General features: G+C 49.9%; 2 protein-coding genes across 2 annotated transcripts; one reads left to right on the top strand and one right to left on the bottom strand.

Annotated features, from left to right (window-relative positions):
- The first annotated feature begins 5,749 nt into the window (after positions 1-5,749).
- Positions 5,750-13,701, top strand: IGFBP3 (insulin like growth factor binding protein 3). The gene is made up of 5 exons (XM_082631721.1): positions 5,750-6,298; positions 9,229-9,455; positions 9,924-10,043; positions 11,080-11,216; positions 12,259-13,701. Exons 1-4 carry the CDS (start codon positions 5,890-5,892, stop codon positions 11,203-11,205), a joined length of 882 nt encoding a protein of 293 aa, XP_082487847.1. The 5' UTR covers positions 5,750-5,889; the 3' UTR covers positions 11,206-11,216; positions 12,259-13,701.
- A 6,829-nt stretch (positions 13,702-20,530) lies between these two features.
- Positions 20,531-25,471, bottom strand: IGFBP1 (insulin like growth factor binding protein 1). Its single transcript, XM_082632861.1, has 4 exons — positions 25,057-25,471; positions 23,464-23,648; positions 22,155-22,283; positions 20,531-21,247 (listed from the first exon to the last, which is right to left on the bottom strand). Exons 1-4 carry the CDS (start codon positions 25,400-25,402, stop codon positions 21,116-21,118), a joined length of 792 nt encoding a protein of 263 aa, XP_082488987.1. The 5' UTR covers positions 25,403-25,471; the 3' UTR covers positions 20,531-21,115.
- Positions 25,472-26,434: the final 963 nt, after the last annotated feature.

Below are 26,434 nucleotides of genomic sequence, written 5' to 3'. Positions count from 1 at the left end.
TCATCAAAATTTAAATTTTCACTCTTCAAAATATCTTGTTAAAAATTTAAATGACCAGCCATAGATTGGGAGATAATATATCCAGCAAATATCATATCCAGTATAGAAGGACTTGTATCCAAAATGTATTAAAAAATCTCAAAACTCAATAATAAACAAACAGCCCAATTTTTTAAATGGGCAAAAATTTGAACAGACACTTCAGAAGAGAGAAGATATACAGATGACAGATTAGCACAAGACAGATGCTCACCTTCTGTAGTCATTAAGGCAATGCAAATTAAAACCAAAATGAGATACCACTACTTAAATAATAGAATGGCTAAAATTAAAAAGACTGCCCATCCCAAGTGTTGGCAACTGGAACTCTCATATACTGCTGGTGGGAATGTAAAATGATACAAACGTTCTGGAAAACAGTTTGACAATTTGTCAATTTCATAAAACATCAAGTATATATATATATATATATATATATATATATATATATATATATATACACACACACATATATGTGTATACATATTCTATATATGAATATATATAAATGTCTGGGCATATATATTTTATATGTATTATATATATATGATTATATATCATATAATCCAGATATTCCACTACTAGTATTTATCCAGGAGAACTGAAAACTTGCATCCATACAAATATTTGTACATGAATGTTCACAGAAGTTTTATGTTTAATAGCCAAAAAATGAAAACAACTCAAATATACATCAAGTTAATAGATTTTAAAAACCAGGGTTGTACGTATACAATGGGATTCAACTCAACAACAAAAGAAGTGAACTATTTATTCTTCCCTGCCTCAACAGGGATAAATCTCAAAATAATTATGCTGAGTAACAGAAACCGGACGAAAAAGAGTCCAAACTGTATGATTCCATTCATATAAAATTCTAGAAAATGCAAACTAGAGTAACAGAAAGGAGATCACTGGTTGGGAGGTGACAGGATTGGTGTCAGTGCCAGAGGCAAACCAGATGAATGGAATATGCCCCCCAAATCTTCCTTGCTCCCTATTGGCCAGGGAAAGACCTCATTATGCCCATGGCCAGTTTGACCGCTGCATACCATCCCCAAAGAGAGCAGCAACTGGAAACATGTTAACATTTGAACTAATGAGTCAGGAATCTGGAGCGAGGTGGGGGCTCTGGTTTGGAATCCATTTGAGAATAAATATTCTAATTTAAGGTTTGTTCAGGTGGCTCTGTAAATACAGGAATAAAATTTGACTTCCCATGCACTGGCATTACTGTGTCCAAGAGCTAATCCTTCCATGGATGCCATGAGATACACAGCAGTGCTCTTTCTGGTCTTGGAATCAAGGTTCAGAACCTGCTCCGGGTCAGAAGCTAGCAAGGGGAGGAGTGAGCCAGCAGGTGGGCAAACACTCAGGTCTCCGGTGATCAAGGTCCCAATCTCCCTCTTAGTTCCCGAAGTTCCAGCCTTGAACAAAAGCTGGATCTGAGACAGACTCAGGAATTGCCCCACTGTGAATGACCAGAACAGAGAAACAGCCCTTGCCCTGTAAATGACTACACAGGCGTGGGTGCCAGTGCCCATGGGGACAGCAATGCTATTGTCGGAGAAAAGGCTGCGGACAGGGAATCATTGTGCTGAACAGAAACCTGCCTTCCACCGACAATCCCAGAAGGCTTGTCTTCTGCTTACAACGTACCCAAGCCCTTTCTCTGGAAGCCCTTCATCCATCTCCAAATTGTCAGACCAAGCAGGATGGCACTAACTCTGAAGTCCCCGGCTCTAATGCCACTGGTGCCACTTTCCCAATCCACTTTATCAAGCTTCCCTCTCAGAATTCCACCTCCTCTGAAAGACACAGGCCAGCACCTATGCTGTCCATTCCAAGGCCTCCCTCATCCCTCCAGGCACACAGAGCTGCAGCCCTTGCACGCTCATACCCCTCCTTAAGACTCAACTCACCTCTCTGAAGCTCCTTTCGACCACATAGGAAAGTCTGTGCCCCCTCCCCTGGGTCACACACACACTTGGTCCACTCTTCTGTGTTTCTCATGGTCACACTGCACACCACTGTCTGGTCCCCATCAGTCTCTCCAGACAGCCTGTGAGACCCTGTGGCCAGCACATGGAAGTGCTCAGTTTGTGGACAGATAAATTCTTTTTTTTTTTTGCGGTACGCGGGCCTCTCACTGTTGTGGCCTCTCCCATTGCGGAGCACAGGCTCCGGACGTGCAGGCTCAGCGGCCATGGCTCACGGGCCCAGCCACTCCACGGCATGTGGGATCTTCCCGGACCGGGGCACGAACCCGTGTCCCCTGCATTGGCAGGCGGACTCTCAACCACTGCACCACCAGGGAAGCCCCAGATAAACTCTTAATGGTGTCATTTGTAGGTTAGGGTCATTTCTAGTGTTCTTCTCAGCAGTAATGTCCTAATGCATCCCCAAACTCAGGAGACTTACCTAGCAGGCCATCTGATGGAGAGGAAATTAGGTTCCCTTTCCCCACCCACACCTCCTCTAGCGGGAAATGGCAAAGCTTTAGGCAGAGTGGCACCAATCCCTGAAACTAGGTCCATAACATCACTCCCCTCTAGGAGTTCGGACACTTCTGTTCAGAGTCTACTGTGGTAGGTAAACCGGACAGCCACACCTCTGCGACGTAGAAAAGAGGGCTTGCTGCTAGGGGCAGGGAGAGAGACCATAGGGTGGTGTGTCCAGCTAGGGCAGAAGAGAAGCAAGGGAGGTGGATGTCATATGGAGACAAGGCGCCTGTGAGCTGCTCCAAGAAATGAGTGGCTTCCGTCATGAGGTGAAGATAACCAGGCTGACCCCAGCAATCACCCCTCATAATCAGGCCAACTGAATTTTGTTAGTGAAAAGGGATAGATCCCATCCTGTCTCCTGTCTGCCAATGGTTGTCTGCTACTTTACATTTATTCAGCAATTTATGCCAAGTACCTTCACCAGGGGAAAAGCCATCTTTCCTACTAACCACTTTATGTTAATAACCACAAACGCCAGATAAATTGGTAGCTTGACAAAATTAACTAGAATGCCACAAAATTAAGTTGTATCCCATCCAAGTCCCCAAGTCTTCCCTGCAACAACTGCATTCCGCGATGGGGGGAGGAGGGGATTGTGGTTCCCTGCAGTTTTGTGAAATAAAAATGACTAAAAATTGAAACACAATTCTCCCCACATCACTGCCCCAGATTTACTTTGCAAGATTTCACGAGAAAGGTCATGAGAGTCTATAAAACGCTGTTGTGGAATGTTATTGCAAGTTACAGTGTAACCTTTAGTTTTCTTGGTCTCTGGCTTGTTCAGGGACATCCTGACGCTTAGGCGCCCCCTAGGGACTCCACGCAGAACACTCACCTTTTCTCCAACTGCACGGCGAAGTCTGTGACTTGAGACAGTCTCCCTGGGCTTCCCTTGTCCGCTACTTAGATGATGATGCTGGTAGGGGCTTCCCTGGTGGCGCAGTGGTTAAGAATCTCCGCCTTCCAATGGAGGAGACACGGGTTCGAGCCCTGGTCCGGGAAGATCCCACATGCCGCGGAGCAACTAAGCCCGTGCGCCACAACTACTAAGCCTGCGCTCTAGAGCCCACGAGCCACAACTGCTGGGTCCGTGTGCCACAACTACTGAAGCCCGCCCACCTAGAGCCCATGCTCCCAAAAAAAGAAGCCACCGCAATGAGAAGCCTGTGCACCACAACGAAGAGTAGCCCCTGCTACTCGCCGCAACCAGAGAAAATCCCGTGTGCAGCAACAGAGACCCAAGGTAGCCAAAAATAAAATAAAATAGATAATGCTGATAAAAAGTGTCATGCTGACCAAAGACCAGCTCAGCCCCGGGTATAACACTGTGCTAAACAGAGGTGGACCTGCCACCCCAAGAATCTTCTGATACAGAAACCGGCCGGAATATCAGAGTCAAGTTCTCCATGGTTAGCTATTAAGGAACACATGTTTTGTTTCAATTTTCCAATGAAATTAGAGACCCTGTTCTTGGCTGTCAAAGCAGATAACATACAGGTACAAGGAGTGGTACAGGAGAAAGAGAATAGACAGAGATGGTTATGGCACAGTTCACAGAAAACAGGGCAATCTAACCTGAGTGCTGAGGAAGGAGGTGGGGCGCGACGGGGACATGAGGGGCTGTGCCTTTGCGGGCCGGAGGAGACAAGACCCTCTCTGTTTGCCTTTCATCTGTTCTCCTTTGTAAAGCCTCAATTAGTACTATTATTTTATTATTTATTTGTTTATTTGCTATGAGTAAATTGACCTTCCCAATTTACTAAGAGGAGGCGATGTATGGTGATATATACATATATATATATACACACATACACATACACACACAGAGTAGAGACCATGTTAACTTCACCCACGGCTGCGTAGAGCTCTGCCCGGGCTGGAGGAGGGAATGCAAGGAGGTCCTGATTTGCTGTTTCTACTGCAAACTGCAAAAGCCTCCTCCTAGACACCTATCCTCCTCCTAGGGCAAGTGTCCGTTTTCTACAGCGTCCAGGAAAGTCCGCTCACGCGGTGGTCTCGCCACTTCCCACTGCTGATCCACATGCTCTTTGGAAGAGCCCTCAAAGTGTAATTCCAAATTCAATCCTGGACCACTGGCGTCCTCTGTTGGTCACCTAGGGAAGGGGTGCGCAGAAACAGTTGAAAAGACCCGCACGGAGCCGGCCCACCAGATTCGCCGAGACCTCCTGGCGCAATTGTGTTCTCGGACTTGCCCCCCCCCCCCCAGTGTAAAGTGTTTACATTGCACAGATGAGCGAGAATTCCAAAGTCTCCACTTCAACGCACCGCAGGAAATTTAGTACAGGAATACAAAGTGACCTGAAAAACTGATAGTGAAAATCACCAATTTTAAGGACTTAGGTTATTAATCACGCTTCAGCAGTGCTGGCTTTATTGTTTTTTATATTCTTTTGTTGTGAATGTAAGCTCTATTTGAAAACAATACCTAAAAACAAGAACAGGCGTCATGTCAAATCTCTGACAAGCCCTGCTAAGGACCCATTCGCCGCCGGCCCACTTTGCTAACCAGATACTTGCGTACAGACGGCAATGTGAGCCCTCACGGCTTTGAGAAGTTACGTGGAAAGGACAAAAACCATGCGCGCACCTGCAGATGCGCATTTGTGGGGGGAAGGTAGGCGCTAATGATAAAACCCCGAGTCCTTGGCTCCCCGAGACCCCGATGCGAATCGGGTATCCTCATTCAGAAATTCATCCCCCGATCCAAGGAATTAAATTTTGCAAAGCTTTGCCAAGTACACACAGTGAAGAGCGGCGCTCACCAGTTTCCCTGACACCATCTCGCCACGGAGCGACCTCAACCTGGGGCGCAGAGGGAGAAGGGCGGCTGCAACGGGGTGGCCAAGGTCGGGGGCGCTGGGGTGGCCTGGGGCGCCGGAGATGCCGGGTTGGCCGAGGCGCTTGGGTGGCCGGAGGCACCTGGGACGGGGGGGGGGTGCTGCCGAGTTCCCGGGGACCGAGGGGTGGGGGGGTTGGGGGGGCGCCGGGCATGAGCGAGCGAAGCAGGTGCGCGGGCGGCCGCGCGCTACGCGACCCCGCACTCGGCCAGGCCGCACAGGACGAGGCGCGGGCCTGGGGAGCCTGGTCCGCGCCGGCCCGCCCCCGCCCCCCTCCCCGCAGACGGCGCGCCGTTCCGGGGCGTGTCCTCGGCCACCCGGCTTCTATATAGCGGCTGGCGCACCCAGGCTGCCCAGATGCGAGCGCTGCTGCTCCGTGCTGAGGATTGGACCCTTCCTGCCACGCTCCCACATCCTCGCGCCGCTCGCTGTCGCCCCGTCCCCGCGCCCTCCGGCCAGCCCAGCATCGGATCCTCGCGGCGAGTGCCATGCTGCGGACGCGCCCCGCGCTCTGGACTGCGGCTCTGACCGCGCTGGCGTTGCTCCACGGGCCGCCAGCGGCACGGGCCGGCGCGGGCGCTGCGGGCACCGGCCCCGTGGTACGCTGCGAGCCGTGCGACGCGCGTGCTCTGGCCCAGTGCGCGCCGCCTCCCCCTGCGCCCCCGTGCGCCGAGCTTGTGCGCGAGCCGGGCTGCGGCTGCTGCCTGACGTGCGCGCTGCGCGAGGGTCAGCCTTGCGGCGTCTACACCGAGCGTTGCGGCTCCGGCCTCCGCTGCCAGCCGCCGCCCGGCGAGCCGCGCCCGCTACAAGCGCTGCTGGACGGCCGCGGGCTCTGCGCCAACGCCAGCGCCGCCGGCCGCCTGCGCGCCTACCTGCTGCCCGCAACGCCCGCGCCAGGTGAGCTACCCACGCCAGGTGCGCCGCCGAAGCGCGCCCCTCGGCCAAGGCCAAAGGTGGTACCTCTGTGGAGACTTCGCTGCTCTTCCCACCCCAAGGGTTGTACGTGGGGAAGCTGAAGCCCCGCGAGGCGAGGGCGCTCGCGGGAGGGACCCTCCGCAACCGGCCCTCTACTCGCTCCGTTCTTTGAGTGCAGAGTTCTTGTAAATTGTAAAGCGCTTTCGGCGAAAATGGGTTATAGATTTCCTGGGCAGGGAGGGAGCGGATGCAGAGGTTAACGGTCAATGGGGAGATCCTGGACGGAGAAGATTCTCAAGCCATTCATGCAGGCGCCGCTCCGAAACGTGGGCGTGTACTGTGCGGCCCAATTCCGGACCGCGACTTCTGTTTCCCACGAACGAAAAGCGAGCGTGTCCATGCCGAGGATGCTTGCGGGGTCGGGGGCTCAGGGAATGGGCCAGGGCGGATTTGGACGGGGAAGGTGGGCAGGCACGTTGTAGGAAATGGTACCTGGCTTTAAAAATACTGATTTACACAGACTTACGGTTTGCAAAGCAGTTTCAGGCCCGGGGGTGTCCCAAAAGCAGCGAGGTGGGAACCGGGTCGGACAACCTGGCGTTCAGAAAGAAATGACTCTGGAGTTGGCAGGTGTCCCTCTAAATTTCAAGCACGCTTAGCCAGCCTCACTCAGGTATGTGAATGAACGTATCGCGTCGCCGAAGGCTAGGAGATAAAGCCCTCACCTCCAGCCACCAGCTGGACAGACCGCCGTGGGCTAGCCCCCATCTGGGGCTAGAAGGATGGAAATCCCCTTATAATTTCCCTACCTGCAGATTTCCACTCCCAGGTGAAGCTATTTCCTTTCAAGACTCGTGGAAAGGTAAAATTACAACTGCCTAAAACATATACTGGCTCTAGTAGACTGGTTAGAATTGCTGGATGCATTTGTCTCTCAGGGCAGTTGGGGCATTTGCTGTGTGTGTACTTCACTGTTACCGTTCATTTTTGGATATTCAGAAAGTGATCTTAGAAGTTTTTATAGATGTAACTTTTGGCTAGACTTTAATGGGAATTATTACTGTCGTAGTAGCTCCATAGTATAGGTTGATGTGGTTTATTATAAAATTATGTAAAGATCTAAGTGACTTCTAAAATCCACTTGGGGGGGGTAAATTTAAATAACAGTCAAAAGTTTAAGAAAATTATCTGTGGCTTAAATAGAAAAGTTTTCTCTCCCTCTCTCAGCAGGCATTAGAAAGAAACCAAGGAAGTTTAAGAAATTACTCAGAGTTCTTGGAAAAGAAATGCAAATATATTCATTTACATATTCTTAGCATCCCCTTTCCCCAATACTTCCCTGAAAAAGAAAAAAAAATGAAACTAAGATGAAAGGAAATTGAAACCAAATTCTACCAATTAAAAACTTACTCTGTTGGTTGCTGGGCTGGGTGAATTTGTGCTTCCCCAAACACAAGACCCCTTGGGAACTTTGCAACTTCTCCACCTCATGGAACTGTTTGTTTTCCCGGTTGAGGAAATCGAAACCCAGAGAGAACGGGGACTTCCCCAAACACCCCTGTGAGTGCACCTGCCCAAGATGCTTCCAGGAGAGAGCAGGGCTTCTGTAACAGAAGCAGAGTATCTTTCAGCCCTTCTCAACCCTCCAGAAGCATTCTCCAAGCCAGAGCTAGACATCTGCTCCTCGAAGCCTAGAGCCAGAGGCCTTGGCAGGCTTCCAGGCAGGTGAGCAGGCTGCCGCCTTGATGGGCCAGTTCTCGGGAGAGTAGAGAACAGGTCAGCTGGAGCAGTGCGCTTGGCACCCCAGGTGTAGTAGATGCGGGATCAGGTAGCAAACTGAGCCCCATCCGGGAGGGGGAGGCATCAGGACTCCGCTCATCAGAGTGAAGCCATCCTATGACAGTTACCTGGCTGCATAGAACCAGGCAAGAGGAAGGGGCTCCCCACTGGCCCTTCTCCCTTAGCCGGCCCAAGTTCATCCTGGAAGAGGAACAGAGAGCATTCTGCTTCCATAGCAGCTGCACATTTAGTCAGTATAGTTCAAATCCCAGTGACGTTGTGTACATTCCAATATCAATAGCAAGTGTGTCTTCATTAGTTTGATTACAGTCAGAGATCTGCAGGAAGTGGCTTCCTTTTCAGAGTGAAGCTCTTTGGTACAAAGGATTGTTAAGCCTTGTTTGGTGATGTCCTCATCCCATTTGCTCCTGTGCAGACAAGAGAGGAAGGACTCACCCAGGATAGTGCCCCAGGATCCACAGGGTCTGTGCAGCTCTTCTGAGTGTTCCAGACCCTGCATGAACAGTGAGAGATGTGACAGCGAGACCTATGAAACACTACCAAACATGCCTCATGAGTCCAGGGGCCTGAGGCAAAGGCGCTTTGTGGAGAATTCAGTTTCCCCATCTGAGCCCTTTGCCTGGTGGCACTTAGGACGGGCTGGAATCAGAATCCCTGGGGCTTGCTGACTCCCGGGTTTCTGCCATCGCCCCAGCGCTTCTGATTCAGCAGGGCCGGTGGGGCAGAGGATGTGCTTGTCCACAGGTCCACACGTGGGAGGCCCTCACTGGGGCATCCCTGAGGGATTTCTGAGTGGGCCTCGGAGCCTTCCCTGGCTCGTGTCTGCCCCCTCCTGGTGGAGGATGAGAGGTACTTGAAAGCTGAGAGCATGAAAAACATTTTTTTCAGCTGCACCTACTTTGTAATAGCACGTGTCAGATTTCATTTTTAAAAGATGCCAAGGGAGTACCGTTCACCACTAGTATTATGGAATACTTTTTCCAGGTGTTTTTCTAAACTTACTCGGAATTGTTGAATCACATTTCCATTTGGTTCGGACTTGGTCAAAAAGGTAAGATTCGTCGTTCAATGTCAATGACCCTCAAGTCTGTGCCTCCCTTGTGTCTTTCAAGGAAATGGCAGTGAGTCAGAGGAAGATCACAGCATGGGGAGCACAGAGAACCAGGCCCTGACCAGCACGCACAGGGTGTCCGACTCCAAATTCCACCCCATCCACACCAAGATGGACGTCATCAAGAAAGGACACGCCAAGGACAGCCAGCGCTACAAGGTCGACTATGAGTCTCAGAGCACAGACACGCAGAACTTCTCATCTGAGTCCAAGCGTGAGACGGAATATGTGAGCGCTTTTCCTCTTGCTGATGAGGGTGGGGCTGCCCGGCCTGGGCATCTGGAGATCACAGGGTTGCTCTTTACTCAAGGGCCCCGGCGGTTATTCCGGTGGTCCTGCTGACTGAGCGGACAGCCAAGAGCCCCTCCTTACAAAAGGGATATTGACCCTCCCCTATGGCAAAGATCTTCTGAGAATCAGTGTGCTGCCCTCCAGGCCCCTGCAGGGCAGAGAGCTGTTCTCCTAAGAGGTGTTCACGTGGCCTCTGAGTGTCCTGGCCTGTGGGTCCCTGTCCCAGTTCTGTGCCTCGCTCTGGGGAGTCACAAGAGAGACAGGGAGCCCCGGTTGGCAGCTGCGTGGGAACGGTGACCGCTAAGTCAGGCAGAGACGCTCAGGGGCACGTGGCCAGTTCCCTGGGCGTTCCAGGGTTTTGTCACACAGGGAGTTCCCAGGTAACCTGTGTTTTTTTCTCCCCAGGGGCCCTGCCGCCGGGAAATGGAGGACACACTGAACCATCTCAAGTTCCTGAACATGCTCAGCCCCAGGGGCATCCACATTCCCAACTGCGACAAGAAGGGCTTCTACAAGAAAAAGCAGGTGAGCACTGTCTGCGCAGCTCCTTTCTCTCCCACCGTCCGCTCATGCGGAGGAGAGACCAGCCCTCCACCCAAGTGCTCTGGCTGCCGCCGTGGCTCGCGGTCCCTGCCACGGCCAAGACCTCTGAGGGGCTTCCCCTGAATCCCTAACTCCTGGTATCTTCACGCTGTCCGCTTCTCCCTCCCGACCCACAGAGCAATTCGAGGCCTCCCTGGAGCCTTTTACTAGCTATAGAGGGACCCAGACACGTTAGCACTGCACCGTGGAGGGATGTTTTTGTTAACTATTGTAGAGAATTTCCAAGAAGCCTGATGTGAGGTCCTGTGGCAGGAAGCTTACCCTGAGGTCCCATGTTGGTCCCTTTCACACCCGTGCCTTCCTGGTGGTGACCCACTGTAAAGGATCAGATACATTGTTATTTTAAGGCATACTGAGTGTACCTCTGTAGATTTCAGATCACGCTATGGGAGCATCTCAATGGACTTTCTAATTGGATGACTCCTACCTCAGTATCTACGGAATTAGTCACAGAACACAGGGCCATGTTCAAAGTGCTGGTGGGAGTGGCCTCGATTAGAGGGCCCCATCCTGTTCAGTGGCCACTGGTCTCTTTGCCTTTTCATATATTTCTATCAGTCACTTATTCAGCAAACTCACCCTGAGAAGGTACCATATACACAGCTCGGGGTGTTCTCTGAAAGACCCAAATGTGACAAGCCCAGGGCAGATGGGACATTATCATTCCCCCCATTCAGCAGATAGACCTGTAGGACCAACAGGGTCCAATGTCCACCCCAGCGAGACCCTGAGGGACACAAAACCACCAGGACCCCTGCTTTCTTGAGGCACTCATACCTGCCCAACAAGCCCCCAGACACACGCTGTGCACACAAGGCCTTGATCAGTTGTGCTTCCTTGGCATAGCAGAGGCCGTGCTGGAAAACCATCCTGGGTGCTGACCACCTGCCCCCGTCATCAGCACCCCCTTGGCGGGGCCTCCCCGGGGCTCACTGGATCATTTGTGCTCTGCCCACAGTGCCGCCCTTCCAAAGGCAGGAAGCGGGGCTTCTGCTGGTGCGTGGATAAGTACGGGCAGCCCCTCCCGGGCTTCGACGTGAAGGGGAAAGGGGACGTGCACTGCTACAGCATGGAGAGCAAGTAGACTGCGACCACGTAAGCCCTGGGCACCAGTGGGATCCGAGGGGGCGCAGGACCCAGCCTGGTGGGAGGGGCATCTATAGATCCCAAGGGCTGGCGACCCAGAAGCGGCACTGGCCTGGAGGACAGACCCACACGAGACAGAGCCCTCAACCCGCCCAAACCAGAGCAGGAAAGAGGGTCTGTGGCCAGTTTGTCTTAGAGATACTTAACCTCATTTTTTTTTAACTTTTTATTTACATTAGTGTATAGTTGATTAACAACGTTGTGTTAGTTTCAGGTGTACAACAGAGTGATTCAGTTATACATAGACATGTATCTATTCTTTCTCAAATTCTTTTCCCAGTTAGGTTGTTACAGAATATTGAGCAGAGTTCCCTGTGCTATACAGTAGGTCCTTGTTGGTTATCCATTTTAATATAGCATTGCCTCATTTTAAAGAACTTAGAACACTTAAACATTCATACACAACATAAGATTTCCAAAGTTAAGCTTTTCCCCTCATGAGCCTGATGGTTCATTGATCTTCACATGTAAACTGTTTTCATCCAAAAGAACTTGTTAAAGGAATGTGTTTCTAAAAGACGTGGCTTTTTCTTCCCCGTAAAATACATTATGGCTATTCTGAGAGTCTATGATTAATAGCATGTTAATAAAGTTTATGTAAATCTAACATGAAAATGAAATTTCAAACCATCACGTGAAAGAATGAAATCATATTTAAAAATCTTTTTTCATAAATGAGAGAGCTATTGGGGGAAAAAAGATAAATATATTTCATCGTCTCAAGACAAATTTAAGTAAACAGAAGAAGCTGTCATTTAGTGATAAGTTCTGTTTCCTTGCAAGTTGGAAAAAATAATTGTAATTTTAGGGTGATTATGTTAGTGAACACCGTGGGCGTCTCATGGGGTTCTCTGCTTTGTTAAAAAGTGTGGAATGAGCCTCCACCCTGCCAATTGCCTGGGTATCATGCCTGATGATCCCAGCGTGGGCCCTGAGCCCTTTTGATTTGGGGGGAGTTATTTCAATATATTCCTTTTTCTTTCTGTTTTAGTTCATGTGGAGCTCAAATATGCCTTATTTTGCACAAAAGACTGCCAAGGACATGGTCAGCAGCTGGCTACAGCCTCGATTTTGATTTCTTTTTGTGGTGAATTGATTTTTTTTTTTAAACCAAAGTTTAGAAAGAGATGTTTGAAATGCCTAGTTTTCTTCCAAATGGTGAACTTGGCATCTTTCCACTTTCCAGTAGTCAGTGAAACGCAGTTTGATTCTTCTTGTTGCTTCCTATAAAAATACCTGTAAGCTCAAGCACGGCGTGGCCGTAGCTCACACCGCCCTGGAACCCTCCCCATGTGTTTGCCGACGCAGCCAACCCTCCACTTCATGCCTTAGCGACGGTGTTGCTTATGTAGACGCGCGCTTCGTCCCCACATGAAGATGAGACAAGGCCTCATCGAGAAGAGGAACGCCCTGCCCTCTGATGCCCGCACATCACGACGCACCCACCTGGAGCTACGTCTTTGAAGCAAGGGCCAGGGTCCCTGGACCAAGAAGATACTTTGTATCTTCAAGGGACCTGCACTGCTTGGAAACTAGTGGAGAGAATAAGGTGGAATCTTGCACACACACAAAAAAAATAATAATAATGACCAAGAATGTTCTAGGGAACTCTGGGAACCTACAAAGGTGGGGATTTCTGACCCTTCTTTGTCAGGCAGCTTCCTGAAGACACAGCCTTTGCTGAGGCCCCATAGGGCAGGGGGGCAGGGTGACAGCCAGAGGCATCACAAATAATAGCCTCGTTCTCCAATGACTGCAGAAAATAGTGTTTTCCCACTCAACAATTCAAGAGCAAGTGTATTCTTGAGGATAAGCTCCTTAAAGACAAAAGAGGTTTATTTTCATCTCTCCCCTTTTGTCCTCCTTGGCACAATGTAAAAAATAATGATTCTATCTAACCTGGAAGACGAATGGCTTGTTGGGGAGCCAGTCGAGGACACTGGGAGAACACAGAGAATCCCCCTTGCTTGCTGCACTTGGACTTCCTCCTTTTCTTTCTAAGTCACACGTACACGCAGAGAGAATACCCTCTTCATGACTGTTCACAGTGTATACGTCATCGTCCAAATATGTTAGCGCCTATACTAGATAATCCTAGACGAATTGTAAGCAATGCTAGAGAACATAAACACGGCCACGACGGAGGGAGGGGGCTCGTGCACAGGGCGCAGCCACTCTCCCTGAGGCCACCCTCCAGGTCTGGCAGGAGAGTGGGGAGGGGCCCTCGGCCGCCCCACTGCAGCCTCTCTGGTTGGATGCACGCTGCACACAGCCCTCCTGGAGAACACAAAGGGATCTCAAGATGTTCTGCCTACCTATTAGCTTTCCTTTATTTTTTTAATTAAGTTTTTGAGAAAAAAAAAAAAGGTATTTTTGAAAAGTTCGTCTTGCAATGTATTTATAAATAGTAAATAAAGTTTTTACCATAAAGAAATCCCCTTCCCCTTGTTAGTGACCGGTTCCGGGTTTTGTGTTACGATATAATCCAGAGGGCAGTGACGTTCCGACTGTAGTCAGAACTTAACCTGCTTCCATCTCTGGCAAGAGAACCCAAGGAGCCAGCCTGCGGCCTTGCTGGCACCCGTCAGGTCTGCAGTGAGTCTCCGGTTCTGGGCGGTCCTCCCACGTTCACCAGCCCTCCCAGGTTCACCAGCCCCCCCAGGTTCACCAGCCCCAAGTACCATGAGTCCGAAGCCACCATCCCCCAAGGGCACAAAGAAATGAGTGATCTGGGCTCCCCACTCACCAGGGCCAAGGCCATACTGTTGCTATGGCAACCCCTTACCAGGGTTCAGTTAGCAAATAAATGCACTGGAAAATTACCAATCACGGGTACTGACAAGGGTGTCATGAAACGGGGCTTCAGTGATGAGGCAACCTGTCCAAGGCCATTTTTTCATACGTTCAAAAGTCCTTGAACCAACCATTCCTCTCCAGAAACGTATCCTAAAGGCACAATAGGGGATGTGCCCAGAGAGCACGAGGACATTAAACTGAAATACATCCACAGAAAGGAATATTATGCCACTACTAAAATGTGTTTGATGGTAATAATACAGAAAGAAGCTCATGGTGGGATAAAGGAAGAGCAAAATGCAATTATATTGCGTACACACACACACAAACATACACATACACACACATAAAACTGATCGGAAAGGCACCAAAATGGTAACCTGGTTACACTGTGAATGTAGATGATGTCCTTATTTTATGTCCATTACAGTTTCAACAACTTCGTAGTGACCATGAATGGATTCCTTTTTATTTAGAAAAGTGTGCTGCTTCCGTGTGGCAGGTGGCCCACTGCCCGGGGAGGCATCTGCTTCCAAAGTTGGAGGGTGGGTTCTGCTCCCGCGAGCATCTCAGGCTCCATTCCCACAGCTCGTCTCCACGGCCCAGCTGTACCCCCAAACCTCGGGGATGGCCTGGCCTCCTCTCCTGGCCCCACATTCCACCCGCAATACGGTCTACGGCTTTTGTCCTGGCACGATCTGCACGCAGTGCACAGAACATGCAGGATCACTGCTCTTGTAGAGAAACACAGTAAACGAGGCGAGCCAGTGGGACTTGCGGCCCGTGGGAGACGAGTGCGCGGGAAAACAGAGGGGGATGCGGATCGTCCAGCGGCGTCCTTGCTGCTGATTTCCCTACCCTTTGCTACCGACGTGGGTCCTTGGACTCTTTTTTAAGTAATAGAAATTGATAAGAGGCCAGATGAGAAATTCAGGCTGGGGCCCCTGCGGCAGGACAGCGATTGAGAACAAGTAACCTGTGCCCTTGCTCGCCCCCCAAGGGACGGGCGGAGCTGGTCCCTTCAGTGGAGTGAGGGTGGGGGCCGATGACTGGGTGGGGCCGGAGGGAGGCTTCGGTGATCTGCTCACCCCCTTGCTGGTGCCGTGTGCTGGGATCGTGTGCAGCACCCTGCTTTTGCTCCTGGCACCTCAGAAAGGGCGGTTGGTTTGTGGCCTTTTTGTATCTTATTGTTCAATACGTGCCCCCCAACTGCGCATGCGTGCAGTTATATTTAGTCCCTTACAGTTTCTTTGTATTTATTCTATTGCTCGAGGAGACATTTGTGCAGGTGCAAGCACTGCAGCCAAGTGTCCCCGGTCCCAGGTCCCAGCCTGTCTCACTTTCTTCTTCTTTAGTGTGCCTCAGCGTTTTCTGAATGGGCCCACAACGTCTGTCTCAGGGTAAAACTTATCATAACCTCTTTGCCATTCTCAGCATCGGATGTGAGAACCTGTATGTCACCTTCTTAATAGTAAAAAGGCTGCAGTGAATGTTCTTTTGTTGTTTTCGTTGTTGGCGGGGGGAGGCATATTTTGGGGGTTTTGTTTAATTTGGAAAAGCTAGTGACGGAAGGTCTAGCTGAGAGGGGACTGGGGGCAGTGAGGGAGCGAGCCCCTGGAGCCTGAGCGGGGAGCCACCCAGTATCCCTGTCCGAGGCAGGAGGAGAGGGGTGGATGGGGGGAGATGGAGCTGCAGCCGGAGAGTGGGCAGGTCGGGACCCCAGAGCCCTGGCATTTGTGCTGAGTGAATGGGGGCCTGGGAGGCTGCAGAGGGGTGGTGACCTTGTTCAGCTGTGACAGGCTGGTCCAGCAGCTCCACAGAAGCCAAGGCCTGGGAGGCCTCAACCTGGAGACTGCGGATCAGACCAGCGCTGCCCTGGGGAGCTGAGGTGTGGCCCAGTCAGCGCATATTTTGCAGATAGGGCATGGACTGGATGTGAGGGTGAGAGGGTGGACGTCGAATGTCAGCAATGACAGCAAGTCTGAGCAACTAAAGCAGCATTTCCACTGAAGAAGCAAACAGGAGAAGACAGTTTGGGGGGGGGGGGACTCGGGACATCTGTACAAGTTCAGGTGGAGAGGCACATCAGACGAGCCCCGGAAACACCGCAAGACCTCCAGTAACGTGGCTGTGGATTCCTGAAGGAGAATTTCAAGGTCATTGGAAACAGCGAAGCCGCTGGGAAGACAGATGGCAGCCAGAGATGATTTTAAGGAGGTGAGGCAGGAGGCAGCCGGCAGTGCTGCAGCATAAACCAAAGGGACAGGCTGCTGCGGCCCTGTCCCCACTAGTGCCCTCAGTACCTGCCCTACACCTACACAGACACCTGGTCCAGGTGTCCTGAGGAGTGAAATCCAGGCAGGGCAGACACTGCCAGACACCAGTGATAACGTACCAAGTTCAGATTATCCCTTCCAGGTCTCCCTCTCTACACTGGGAAGTGACCACCAGGAATGTCCTCCCCCAGAGCTCCTCCCTGGTCAGGGGAGGGTAAGAATGACCAGACGCAGACTTCTGGTGCTGGACGCTGTCCATTTGGCTCATCCTTCACCTGCACCTGTGTTCTTGAACTTCAGATGTAGACACAGACCGTCACACATCATCTGAGAGAGTGGCCATTACCCTGGGACATTATGAATTCACAGTTGTAACAAAAAGTAAACAAAAAAGTAGATTAGTTTCCTTTGGAAACAAAAATATAACAAATAGGTTTGAAGAGAAGAGGAAAGTTATTGTATCACTTCAATAAAAACACTGGCTATTCTGTGACCCTTGCAATTCCATATGAATTTTAAAATCAGCTTGTCATTTTCTACAAAGAAGTCACTGAGATTCTGAAAAGGGTTGTGCTTAATCTGTAGGTCAGTTTAGGGTGTATGGCCATGTTGACAATGTCAAGTCTTCTGATACATGAACATGGTGTGTTTTCCATTTACTTAGATCTTCTTTAATTTCTTTCAAAAAGATTTTGTAGTTTTCAGAATATAAATTTTGTATTTCTTTTGTTAAATATACTACTAAGTATTTTATTCTTGACACTACTGTGAGTGAAATTTTCTTAACTTCATTTTTTGATTGTTTATTGCAAGCATATAGAAATACAATTAATTTTTATATATTGAGCTTGTATACTGCAATGTTGTTGTACTCATTTATTAGTTCTAATAGTCTTTTAGTGGATTATTTAGAATTTTTTTCGTATAAGATCATGTCATCTTCAAACAGATATAGTTCTACTTCTGCCTATATCTGAATGCCTTTTATTTCTTTTTCTTGCCTAATTTCCCTGGCTACAGTGCTGAAGAGAAGTCATGAGAGCAGACATGCTTGTCTTGTTTCTGATCTTAGGGGGAAAGCATATAGACTTTCACCATTAACTATGACATTAGCTGTGGTGTTTTCCTAGATACCTTCTGTCAGCTTGAGGAGGTTTCCTTCTATTCCTAGTCTGTTGAGTGTTTTTATCATGAAAGGGTGTTGGATATTATCAAATGCTTTTTCTGAGTCTATTGAGATGATCATGTGATTTTTGTTTTTTTTATTTTATTAGTATGGTTTATTGCATTAATTGATTTTAGGGTGTTAAAACAACCTTGCATTCCTGAGATAAGTCCCACTTGGTCATGGTGAATGATTATTTTAATATGTTGCTGGACTTAGTTTGCTAGTATTTTGTTGAGGATTTTTGTGTCCATATTCATAGGAGATTTTGCTCTGTAGTTGTCTTTTCTTGTGATGTCTTTGGTGTGGAATCAGGGTAAGACTTTTATGAATGTAGGCTCATAAAATGAATTGAGAAGTGTTTTCTCATCTTCTAAATTTTAGAAGAGTTTTAAAGAATTAGTACTCTTTAAATGTTTAGTAGAATTCATCAGTGAAGCCATCTCAGCTTTTATTAGTGGGTAGTTTTTTCTTCACTAATTCAATCATTTCACTTGTTATAGGTCTAATCAGATTGTCTAATTCCTCTTGTGTCAGTTTTGGTAGTTCATGTATTTCTCAAAATGTTTCCATTTCATTTCAGTAATCCAATTGGTTAGTGTACAATTGTCCATAATATTCCTTTATAATCCTTTTTATTTCTGTAAAATTGTTGGTAATGTCCCCTGTTTCATTTCTGATTTTAGTTATTTGAGTCTTTTCTCTTTTCTTGGTCAATATAGCTAAAGGTTTGTCAATTATGTTGATCTTTTCAAAGAACAAGCTTTTGGTTTCCTTGATTTTTCTCTGTTGATTTTCTGTTCTCTATTTCATCTATTTCCACTCTAATTTTTATTATTTCCTTCCTTCTGCTTGACTTAGGTTTGGTTTGGCCTTCCTTTTCCAGTGTCATAAAGTTTTTTTGAGATTTTTAATGTCCCTATTAATAAATAATAGGGGCATTTAATAGCTGTAAATTTCCTTCTAAGCACTGCTCTACCTGCCTCAGATTTGAGAGTTTCCCAAGCTTGGAAGTAGGCAAGTGCTGTCCCAATTTAGACCCACAGAGGCAAAAGCATGACGAGCAGGATGATTTTCATGGGAGGGGTTCCGTGTGGACCTTCTGCCTCGGCTTGCTGTCAGGACTAAGTGCAGCAATGCTCTGGGCCTGACCCGGCCACAGAAACCATCCTATTAATAACGCTTATGGCCTGGATCAGACGTGGAATAGATTCCAAACACGGCTGGAGCAGAGATCCTTCTGTCCCCACCAGGAGCTGTCTCCAGAGCCCATTTACCCCCAGACCTGTGCGAACCCATGGGACTTGCTGTTGTGACCACATACTCAACATGTGGGTGCATGACTTTTACGTGTGAGCAGAAAGAGCCGTCCTGTCTATGAATAGGATTGACCCAAGGGAGCTGCTGAGAAGCTGCTGGAGAATCAGATGGATGCAACAACAATAAAAGATGGGCACTAGAATCGTGAAGGACTCTTACCTCAGATTGCCTCCCAAATGCCCATCAACTCCTGATTCGTTTGAAAGGAACCGGAACTGGAAATATGAGACACTGTTGCCAGTCACGACTGCTACATGAGAGCGTGTCCAGAAGCCCTGGGACTAGACAGAGCTGCCCCCACCCACCCCCACCCCCACCCCCTCCCCCATCTAAGACCATATGGATACTTATGTAGTTTAACTGATACCTTTGACTAACCACCCAAACATGCCATGGTCAAGGTGGATGGATACCCCCAGCTTCAGGTGAGACTGAGAACCCTCTGTAGGCGCTGCTCTGCCAGTGCCTTCAAGTTTAGAGCTGTGTCGCTTTAATTTTGCCCAGAAGTCACCTCCTGCGCATCGTGGGGAGGGAAGTCCACCTTCTCCAGCTCCGCTCCTGAGCCCACACCTGAGGGGTAGGTGCAGTCCAGACCCTCAGGCTGGGTCCTACAGGGCCCTCGTGGGGACTGAAGTACTGAGAAAAGCTCCCATTGCCATCGCAGGATAACGGTGACCACGACGATGACCACGCGGTTATTTTTAGCAGGGTGGGATGGGGCTGTGGCTGACCCACATCGGGCTGATATATATATATATATATATATATATATATATATATATTTTTTTTTTTTTTTTTTTTTTTTTTTTGCGGTACGCGGGCCTCTCACCGTCGTGGCCTCTCCCGCCGCGGAGCACAGGCTCCGGACGCGCAGGCCCAACGGCCATGACCCACGGGACCAGCTGCTCCGCGGCACGCGGGATCCTCCCGGACCGGGGCACGAACCCACGTTCCCTGCATCGGCAGGCGAACTCTCAACCACTGCGCCACCAGGGAAGCCCCGGGCTGATATATTTTGAATGATGCACCTGAGGGCTGAGTTCGCCGTGAGCCCTGCGGGCTCGGCACGGGGAGGATGGCAGCTGTGGGGGTCAGGGGGTGAAGGGAGAGACCCAAGATAAGGGAGCTGGAGCCCAGAGCAGGGAGGGGCCGGTCGGGATCCGCTGGGATGGATGAGATGCCCGTCCAGGGGGAGAAGAGGAAGGAGCAGTCGGCAGGGCAGGAAGGCATGGGGGTCAGGAAGAGCAAGCAGGGAGCAGGTTAAGAAAGAAGGAATCCACGTTGCAGAGGACCCATGTCTTGGGCTCAGGTCTTAGTCGTGCAAACAGAGGGGCAAGCAGGGTGCTGCCCTGGAGGGCACCCCTGAAGCCCTGCAGGGGACATAGGCTGGGCAGAGTCAGAGAGGAGACGGTGAGGGAGAAGTCAAGGAAGTGATTCTGTCTTGCATTTAAGGTAGGAGAAACCCTGGTCTATTTACAAGAGGAAGGGGAGGAGCTAGTGGAGAGGTTAGGGCCCGCAGAGGGAGGGAGGGGTGCCCCGGGCGTGGGAGCCCTCAGTGGGCAGGGCAGACATGCCAGCAGTGGGGACCAGGAGCCTGCAGACTGGACTCACCAACACTGCATGAGGAAGGGGAGGTGACGGTGACGGATGGAATTCAGGAAGGAAGAAGACTTTATGTTCAACAAATGTCCATGACAATAGCAATGTTCCAGTGCGGGATATTTATTCCAACGTGTTTACACTGTGTTCATGTGTTTGACTATATCTCCAATACATATTTTAACACGTAGCAACACCATCACACGTAGCTTTGACTACATAATCAACATTTAAGTTTCCCTTCAAATTTACGCTAAACACGGATCCATGGAATAAACAGAGTAAATCATTCTTAAGCACAGCTTAACCATCCTCCATCAAACCACTTAAAGAAAATCAATGCTACACATTTGATTTTGCATTTTCTAGGCAGTATTTTCCTATGCTCTTTAAGACAGAAGCATGAACCTCTGAAGAGCTAAAATACAAGTATTTACATACGACATGATGGGAAGTGTTTCATGATATATAAATTAATATAACACAAGTTACTGTGTAGAAAAAAATAAACTTATGGTGAATAAATAAACTACAGCTTTATATATCAAGTAATATGTGCAGTATAAAAAGTAATTCCTATATATATACATATACATCTATATATATATAAAAGTGTGTGTGTATTCCAGAGTATAAATATCATATGTACTTAAATATTTCATGTGAAGGAATGGATCATATTGCATCTGCTTTCAGTTCTGTAAGTTAAAATACTGATGGCATTTGGGGTCCCCTCTGATTGCCATGGACCCCAGGATCTTCTTCCCGCTCCAAGGATAGACACACCAGCAGAGCCCAGGCTCTCCTTCCAGGGATGTCTCGCACTGCAAAGAAAAGAAGCAAGGTCAAGAGCAGCCCCTGTGAAGCTGAGAGGGTGGTGGAGCTCCGTGCTGCCCAGTGCCATGTGGAGGGCGTGGCAGCTGAGAGCCAGGCCGTGAGCACCCCCAACCGGCCGTGACCATGACTGAGGGCAAATCCTACACCGTCCTGGTTCTCCTCGTAAAATGGAGACTAAGGGCAAGTGCCCAATGCAATAAGGATGTCATGCGTGTGTTGAACGGTATAGCGTGTGCACAACTGTCTGCTTCATGGCCCCTACGGCACAGCTGCTGAGCCCCGAGGGAGCCTGCCCATGTGTGGCCAACCTTGCTGTCGTATTCCCTGCCAAATTCCTTGTTTGTTATAAAGCACTTCCTGGTCCCCAGTTTCCCCCAGATATATCCACAGAACCTAGGCTTCACTGAGTCCTAAAGGGCTCCTCAAAATGAGGTCTTGGTTTGTTTAATCTCACTTATTATCTGGCAAGCCAAAAAATGCTATTATATTTAATTATAAAGTTCATTTCCCATTGTAGGGAGAAAAAAAGTAAGAGATGTCCAAACAGATACTCACTTTCCTAAGTAGAATTATCCTGTTCCTCTCTACTACAGGTGAGACACTGAGATCCAGAATGTGAGGGGCCTGTGAAGGTCCCCACCTGCTCAGATTTGCTAAGTGATGGAGTAACACTTGGCTCAGGGTCCTTGAGTGCACACAGGCTTTGAGCATTGAGCTGGTCTTCAGGCTACCAGGGGGCTAGTGCCTCCTACTCCCAGAGGGGTGGGTCTTGCATAGTATGATCTATTATGTGGTTTTACTTTGCTTACTTGGAGCTGGACACCCTGTTTGTTGAAAGGCTGGCACTTGGCTGGGGTGTGGGCATCAGGGGCTGTCGCGTGAGGATGCACATACCTGTTTGCTGTGATAGAATCCATTCTTGTTGCAGTTTGGCAGATAAAATTTGTAAAGTTTGTCTCCTGCCTTCTGCTGCTCCCTGGCTAATCTGTCCAGCACTTTGTAGAGTTCTCGCTGGCAGGGCTCCTGAAAGAAAAATTTGACATTGGGATAAATGACAAGAAACAGTGTATTATTAGCCTAAAACGGGAGCGGATGTAAGAGGTTTTGTGTGGGCTCTGAGGACAGGCCTGGACCCACTTTCCCTGGGCCTCACTCTCTCACCTATAAAAGGAGGATGGTTAGTCTCTGTGCTGAGTTGTTAAGATAAAGGATGGGAACCCCATGCCCTCCCTCACTGAACATTCACTAAACACTTGCAGGAGACAAGAGCATCACCAATGCCATGAGCTCTCCGACTCTCCTGCCCCCCGTGAGTAATTCTGGCACCAGTCATCTGGTTGAAAGGAGAAGGGGCATAACTCTGTGAATGGAGAACTTAGTAGCAGAGATTTCTAAATTTTGAACAACGTTCCTCTGTAATCTACAAGGTTAGTTCACACGAACCAAATTCGTTGAGGATTAAGGCATTCATCTGGACAATCTGAGATAAGCATGAACTTTTCTCTATTTGTCATCATTTCAAGCTTAAACTCTGAAGTGTCTAGAAAATGGTTCAATCTCCACTTTTCTGGGTATGCATGTTTTTAGAAGTGATTTTCTTTCTTTTTTTCACCAATGAACCCAAGTCACTCCAACTTTAATTCTTTGTCGCCCTCAAGTGGTAGGACTGAAAACTTACATCAATTAACATGTTACAAGGGAGTTAGTGCTTAATGGGGATAGAGCTTCAGTTTGGGAAGATGAAAAAGTGCTCAAGATGGACAGTCATGATAGATAGTGGCAGAATAATGTGACTGTACTTAATGTAACTGAACTTTATACTTTAAAATGATTAAAATGCTATATTTTATGTTATGAATATTTTACCACAAGTTCTTAAAAAGTGGGGGGAAGATGGGATGGGGGAGGAGGATGTTAAGACTAGCTCAGTGCTCTTTAGACACTGCCAGTCTGATATCCTTATTTTAGAGATGAGCTCAGAGATGTGAAGTAATGTAGCTAAGGTTGCACAGCACGAACTGCATTTTCTTTCCATCCAGAGGGCTCCTCTGCTGAAAGCCCTTGGGTTAAAAGCTCCCAAAGCTAAGCTGAGAAATGTCTGTTAGGCTTTGGGAAGCAACTTGTTTATATCCAGGGCTCAGGACCAGACCTACAGGGCCCAGCAGATTCAAGCTAGAGGCTCCACCTACCCCGAGGCTCTCACCTTCCGCTCTGTGATGTCGGTGATTTCCAGAGCCCTCATGCTCTCATAATTACTGATGGCATTCCAGAGGATGGGCAGGTCCTCACTGGACTCAGCCATCAGGTGGAAATTGTCCAGAAGCTGCTCCTGGGTCATCTCTGAGTTCTCAGGGGACATGTTCTCTGAGGTGGCAGGGTCCTCTGCCTCTGAAAATGGAAAAACGAAAACCCATGAGCCTCCCACCGAAGCATCTGCACCTGTGCCCCCCTCCCCTGAAGCTGCTTCCGTTCCCACAAAACTGGACTGGGACGGGATGGTCATGCTGGCCCAGAGTTTTGCCTACTCCCTCTTTAAAGGAACTTCTGATGGCTTCCAGGTAGAGGGATGACCCAACAGCAATACCAATGGCAAGAGTGTCCTGTGTTTCTGCTTCTAAAGTAGGCGCATGCACATTTGTCAAAGCCCGGGAAGAGCCCTGAGAAAGCCATGGATTACAGTTCAATTCCTGACCCCGTCCTCAGCTTTCCCATCCATAAAATGGGCATTTTAGTAATTCCCTGTGAACAGGTGGTAGGGTTTTTTAGAGGTGGGGTCTAGATTGCAGCTCTACTCTCTTCTTTTCCAGGGGCTCTGCCTTCCCACAGAGTGACTTCTTTGCAACCCTGGGAAGAGGGAGGGTCACCAGATTTCCTGCAGAGTCCTAGGGTTTGGATTTGGTGCATGGACGGAATGATAGAGAACTGGCTCTCCTGAGGGAACCCGGGGGGACACCCTCTCCTTTGAGGACCACAGAGATGACTCTGAAGGTAGAGAACCAGAGGAAAACCGTCCCCACCTTGGAAGGGTGATGCTCTCCAGCAGATCCCTCTCAGGGCATAGAGCCACAAGATTCCGCCAAGAATCACGGAATCACTGGACATACAGCTGCCCCGACAGGGAGGTAGGGAGAGGGGGTAGAGGAGGGTGTATTTCCTCTGCTTCCCACTACAAATAAATCGCTGCTAAATTCAGGAAAGTTCTGCTTGTCAAGTTCTGAGGAGGCAGCCCACACATCAACCACTGTTTTTCTATGGTGATGAACGCAAGTGAAGTTTTTAGCCTGAACTTTCACATTATGTTCTGTAAACATCTGGGAAGCACATACTGTCTGCACAGGACATATATTTCAAAGGACATTCCAAACACCTCCCAGGAGGCCAGCAGTACAGGCTCCCACTGCGGGTCTTCCCAGAAACGAAGGCATTGGCAGGGAGGAGAGCCAGGGGCGTCTGGAGTGTCACCCCGCTGCCCGGGCACCCCATCGTCTCCCTCTCCTGGGTTTCTATAGATCAGTGGGCTGCCCAGGTGGTCTGGGCTCCCTCCCCCAGCTCTCCCACCAAGTTGTGTGTGTCCTGCCTTATCCTAAGCGCCCCCTGCAGGACCACACAACGATGGAGTTCATCTGGGTGACAAATCCTTTCCCCTTACAGGTTTTGGCTGCAAGCTCTGAGCCTGGCCGGGTTGGCTCCCCACTCACTGGCTGTGGGCTTTGGTGCAGCCCCAGCCCCCTGCCCGCCCCAGTCCCCCACCCCATCTGTCCCAGGGGAGGGACCCGGGCGGGGAGACGGTTGGTACCTGTGGCCTCGGCGCTGGGCGCGGGCATGCAGGCGCCCTGGCCGCGGGTGAGGGCGTACAGGGGCCGAGGCTCCCCGGGCAGGGCGCGGCAGCTGAGCCCATGGGCGCAGCGCGCAGTGGCCACGCCGCAGGCGGCGTCCAGCGGCAGGGCGCACGTGGGGCAACAGCCGCAGCCGGCGGGCCGGGTGAGCTCCGGGCACGAGGCGGGCACGGGAGGGCAGAGCGCCAGCCTCTCGGCGGAGCAGGGCGCGCAGCGCCAGGGCTGGGGAGCGCCAGCGGCTGAGCCGAGCTGAACGGCCAGCGAGAGCAGAAGCGGCCAGGCGCGGACAGCGGGGACTTGGGGCATCGCCAGGCAGCGGTGGCGGTCAGGAGCCGGTGCTCGCTAGACGGTGGCGGCGGCGCGCTGGCCGATGCTCGCTGGGCGCCGCGTGCGCCTTATGAAGGGCGCCGGCCGGGCCACCTGAACCAGCGGTTAATGATTGGCGGCGCCGCGTGCTCGCGGCCGGTGTTCAAAATAAGTTTGTTTTGGTTGTAGACGCACTGCCCTGCGCAAACCGTGGGTAGAAGGAGGGCAAACCGTCCAGGTTTCAGACCGTGTTTGTCCTGTGGTTAGGGTTCAGACCTGGAGCCAAAGTGCAATTCCAGCCAGGAGCGCACAGCCAAGTGGAGGGTGGCGCTTGCTTGTTTCTTTCAAGGAACATCTTCAGGCTGAGTCTGCCGGCGGTCCCCGGAAGACCCAGGGAAAGCAAGAGAGATGAGCTGGGCAAGGCCAGCGCATTGGCCAGTTTTCAAGTGGGGAAATCAAGGCCCAGGCAGAGGAAGGAAGGCTGGGCTTAGATAGAAGCCAGGTGTTTGAAAGCCCTGGCGGCTTCTCAGGGGCAAAGCCCAGAACTGTTTCTCCCTCTGCAGAAAGAAGACCAACAGACCCCTTATCTGCTGTCTGGAGAGGCTTTCCCAGGAGGAAAGATGGAAGGAAAGGGACAGTTCCTCCCAGGGCTTATGCAGCGCTCGCTAATGTCACCACAGCCCCCAGAGACCCACCTTGTTAACTGAGCTTGCAGAGACGAGGGGGACTCAGAGCCATTCAGAGACAGGGCGAGGGTGCAGAACTAAGCCCAGACCCCAGCTTCCTCTGACTTTCAGCCTCAGACCAGATTTTTATCAGGAGTTGATGACCAAGGCTTTCTCTCTAGTTAGAATTCCTGTTTCTGAATATCCTCTTGAGTGGAAAGAAAAATGTCACTGTACCTTCAAAGACAGTGAGATATGGCCCTGCCCTTGTCCAGATGCTGTAGGTGCTCTCACGGGCACCCAGTCCCTGGAAACCAGGCAGCTATTGACAAGAACAAGGCTGCTTTATATTTACTGATGGAGAAAA

This window comes from Mesoplodon mirus, assembly GCF_964341445.2.
Source record: "Mesoplodon mirus genome assembly, chromosome: 9".
Classification (NCBI taxonomy): Eukaryota; Metazoa; Chordata; class Mammalia; order Artiodactyla; family Ziphiidae; genus Mesoplodon; species Mesoplodon mirus.
This window is presented reverse-complemented; position numbering and strand designations above follow the sequence as displayed.